The following is a 4,193-nucleotide window of genomic DNA, read 5'->3' on the forward strand; positions in this document are numbered from 1 at the left end:
CCCCCCCGCGGCTGGGCGCGCCCGGGGCGGCGCGGTCCCGGCGGGACGGAGCGGGCAGCGGCGGCCAAGCGGCATCAACGAAATCGGCGCGGAGCCGCCGCGCCGCCGCTCCCGGGGGCCCCGACCCGGCGGAGCCGCCCCCCCGCTCCCCCGCGGCGCCCCCGGCCCCCGCCCCGGGCGGTGCCCCCAGCCCCGGCCCCGCCGCGCCACCTCGGCCCCGGGGGCGACCCCGGCAGCGCCGCCGCCCGCGACCCCCGCGCGACCCCCGGGGGTGCCCCGGCCCCGGCCGCCCCCCCGCCGCCCCCCCGCCGCCCCCCGCCGTTTGATGCCGCCGCATTTTACGGGCCGCGCTCCGGTGGTCAGGGGGAGCCCCGGGGGCGGAGGGGGGGGACACGACCCGGGCGGGGCTGACCGGGCCGGAGGTGTACGGGCTTTGGGGGGTGGGGGGGTGGGGGGGGGTGATGGCCGCGCCTCGGCGCGACGGCCCCGGGACGGCGGTGGAGGAACCGCGGCCGAGGCCGCTCCGCGCCTGCGGCGGGGAAAAGTTGAAGGCGTCAAAGAGGGGCCGGCGGCACCGGGCCCAGCCCGCGGCACACCGGAGGGGCGGGGGGCACCGGCCGGACCGGGGGTCGCAGCGGCGGGCGCAGAGAGGGGTCGCGGGCGGCGGCGGCGGGGAGCCCGGGGGGGGTGGTTGGGGGGGGGGGGGCGTCGCCGCGCCCCGAGGGAGCCCCGGTGTCCCCAGGGTCGGGCGGCAGGGGCGGGGGGCGGCGGCGGGCGGCCCCGCGCCCAATTCGTTTTCGCCGCTCCCGGGGAGCGCGGCCGGGGCGGGGGGCGGCGGGGAGGGGGGCGGGGGGGGGGGGGAGGCGGCGGGGCCGCCGGTAACGCCTGGCTCTTTGCCCCCCGCTGCAGCCACCATGTTGACGCGACTTTTCAGCGAGCCCAGCCTGGTCCCCGAAGTGCCGAAATTCGCCGGTTGGGCCGAGGAGTGCGAGGAGGAGGATGGCCGCAGCGAGAAGGAGGAGCGGGCGGGGAAGGGCTGCGCCCTCCCCGAGGAGCCCCCCGAGGGTTCGCTGGGGGAAAGCAAGGAGGAAGGGGAGCTAGGCGGGGACGAGGAGGAGGAGGAGGAGGAGGAGGAAGGCTTGGAGGAGGCGGAGGGCGAGCGGCCCAAGAAGCGCGGCCCCAAGAAGCGCAAGATGACCAAGGCGCGGCTGGAGCGCTCCAAGCTGCGGCGGCAGAAGGCGAACGCCCGGGAGCGCAACCGCATGCACGACCTGAACGCGGCCCTGGACAACCTGCGGAAGGTGGTTCCCTGCTACTCCAAAACCCAAAAGCTCTCTAAAATCGAGACCCTTCGTTTGGCCAAGAACTACATCTGGGCTCTCTCCGAGATCCTGCGCTCGGGCAAACGGCCCGACCTGGTTTCCTACGTGCAGACTCTGTGCAAGGGGCTGTCGCAGCCCACCACCAACCTGGTGGCCGGTTGCCTGCAGCTCAATTCCCGCAATTTCCTAACGGAGCAGGGGCAGGAGGGCGGTCGTTTCCACGGTCCCAACGCCTCCTTCGCCGTGCACCCCTACCCCTACCCCTGCTCGCGGCTGGCCGCGGCGCAGTGCCCGCCGGCCGCCGGTCCCGGTGCCCACGGGCTGAGGACACACAGCTACTGCTCCTCCGCCTACGAGAGCCTCTACGGGAACGCGTCCCCCGACTACAACAGCTCGGAGTACGACGGTGGGCTCAGCCCCCCGCTCTGCATCAACGGCAACTTCTCCCTCAAGCAGGACTCTTCTTCCCCCGACCACGAGAAAAGCTACCACTACTCTATGCACTACTCGGCGCTGCCCGGCTCCCGGCCCGCCGGCCACAACCTGGTCTTCGGCTCGGCGGGGATGCGCGGGGGGGTCCACTCCGAGAACATCTTCCCCTACGACATGCACCTCCCGCACGAGCGGGGCCCCATGTACGAGGAGCTCAACGCCTTCTTCCACAACTGACACCCCACCCGCCCACCCACCCACCCAATCCGGCCCCCCAGACCCCTCCCCGCCCGGCCGCCCCGGCCCCGAGCTGGGGAGGACGGACGGACACCCACCCACCCCCACAGCCACCCACCCACCCGCGGCGGCCCCGCGGAGCGGCCCCCGGGGCTCCGCCGTGGGCTTTGGTGCAATATGGGGACCCGGCCCCGGCGGCGGGTCCCCGCGCCCCGTGGGGACAAAGTGCTTTTTTGGGAGGATTTCCCCGTTTCCTTAAATTATTATTATTAATAATTATTATTATTTAGTTACTATTTATTTAATTTATTATTTAGTTATTATTATTATTATTATTATTATTATTATTATTATTATTATTATTATTATTATTATTATTATTATTATTATTATTATTATTACTACAATACTTTTCCCGAGGGGGAGGCCCAGCGCGGCCCCGGCCCCCCCGGCCAGCAGCGGCAGCCCCCAGCGGAGCCTCCCCCGGACCCCCGCCCGGCCCCGCCGGGTCGAGCCGCGTCGTTTGCTTTTTAATTCGTTTTAATTTGATTGTATACGTATTTTTTGAGGGTTTTTTCCCCCCCTTCCCCCCCGCCCCCACTTTGGGCCGTCTCTCCCCTCCACCGCCGTGCCCCCCGCACCCCCGCACCCCCCCGGCATTGGACACCCGCTGCCCCGGCCCGTGGGAGCGAGAGGAGCCCGCGCTGCGGCGCGGAGCGCAACTTTCCGAAGCAATAAAGAGGCGAAGGGAGGAACCCACATTTCTATCTATGCAAGCAGGCCCGGCCCGGCGGACGCTCAGAGATGCACTTTGCTTTGGGGGGGCCCCCGCCCCGCTCCCGGCCCCGGGAGCTCCTCTCGCAGCGCGTGTGTCAGGACGTTTTTTACCTGTTTTAAAAAACTTGAAACGGAAAAAAAAAAAAAAAGGAAAAAAGAAAAGGAAAAAAAGGAAAAAAAAAAAATTTATCCTGCTGGCCCCCAGCCCCGCGGGGCCGGCCCCGTCCCCCCGCGCCGCCGGGGCCGGGCGCGGCGGCAGCCCGCAGCTATGCAAGCGGGGCTCCGGGGGGGGCTGGAGGGGCTGCGCCCCCCCCCGCGGCGCCCGGGCCCGGCCCGTGTCTCTTTGCCCCGGTTTGCCGCATTCCTCCGGTCGGGAGAGGCCGTAAAACCGAGATAACGCTCGTTTTTGGTCTTTTTTTTTCTTCTTTTTTTTTTTTTTTTTTTTTTTTTGGAACCTGCCCGCACCACCTTCGAGAAACCAGCATTTTTAGAGACCAGGGAGGAGGATGATGATTTCTGAGAAATGTTTTCAAAACGAAAAAAAAACCCGAAACTAAAACAAAAACAAAAAGTTTTGCAAAAAAAAAAAAAAAGAGAAAACGGGAAAAAAAAAAAGAAAAAAAAAAGAAAAAGAAAAAAACCCACAAACCGTTGTAGCAAAGGGGACCCGCCTGTCCGACACCAGAAGTGCTTTCGTGTTTCCGTTCCGTTTCATTTCGATTAATAAATATTTATGGCCAACGATATGCAAGAGCCCCCCCGCGCCGGGCGCCCCCCGCCCCCGCCCCCCGCTCCCCGGGCGCTGCTCGGCGGCGGCGGCGGGGGGCGGGGGGCGGGGGGCCCGGCCGTACTGCATGCACCGGCCCCCCTCCCGGGGCCCCCCCCGGCCCCGCTGGACGCTCGCAGCCCCGGTCCCCGCCGGGGCGGCCCCGCCAGGACTCGTCGGCCGTAACGAGCCGCCGCCGGTCGCGATTCGCGGCGAACCTGTAATTACCGAGCCTCCTTCGACGGCGATTAATAAATATTCAATGTTGATTCCGCCGCTTTCGACGCTTTCCTTACGCCCCGGGGTACCGGGGGGCACCGGCCCGACCCTCCCGGTGGTGCCGGTGTTTCCGCCGCTCCCGCCGCCCGATTGCGCGGCCCGCGGTGGGGAGGCGCTGATATAACGCGGCTCGGCCCCACGGGTGTCCCCCCCCGGGACCGGGGAGGCGGTGTGTGTCGTCGTCGTCCCCCCCCCCGCCAATAAAGGCACCGGGATCCGGAGCGGCGGACGGGCTCCGTCCCGGCCCCGCCGTCACGGTGGCACCGCTCCGGTCCCCCCGGGAGACCGGTGGCCTCGGCGAGGGTCCCCGGTGGCGCTGGCCGAGGCCGGGTTCGTCCGCAGCGACGCCGGTACCCGGTCGGCTCCCGGCGCGGCGCCCG

General features: G+C 67.9%; 1 protein-coding gene across 1 annotated transcript; it reads left to right on the forward strand.

Annotated features, from left to right (window-relative positions):
- The first annotated feature begins 913 nt into the window (after positions 1-913).
- On the forward strand, positions 914-1,991 carry NEUROD2 (neuronal differentiation 2). Its single transcript, XM_064473156.1, has one exon. The coding sequence runs from the start codon at positions 915-917 to the stop codon at positions 1,989-1,991; it is 1,077 nt and encodes a 358-aa protein (XP_064329226.1). The 5' UTR covers position 914.
- The last annotated feature ends 2,202 nt before the right edge of the window (positions 1,992-4,193 follow it).

This window comes from Phalacrocorax carbo, chromosome 25 (assembly GCF_963921805.1).
Source record: "Phalacrocorax carbo chromosome 25, bPhaCar2.1, whole genome shotgun sequence".
NCBI classification, from domain to species: domain Eukaryota; kingdom Metazoa; phylum Chordata; class Aves; order Suliformes; family Phalacrocoracidae; genus Phalacrocorax; species Phalacrocorax carbo.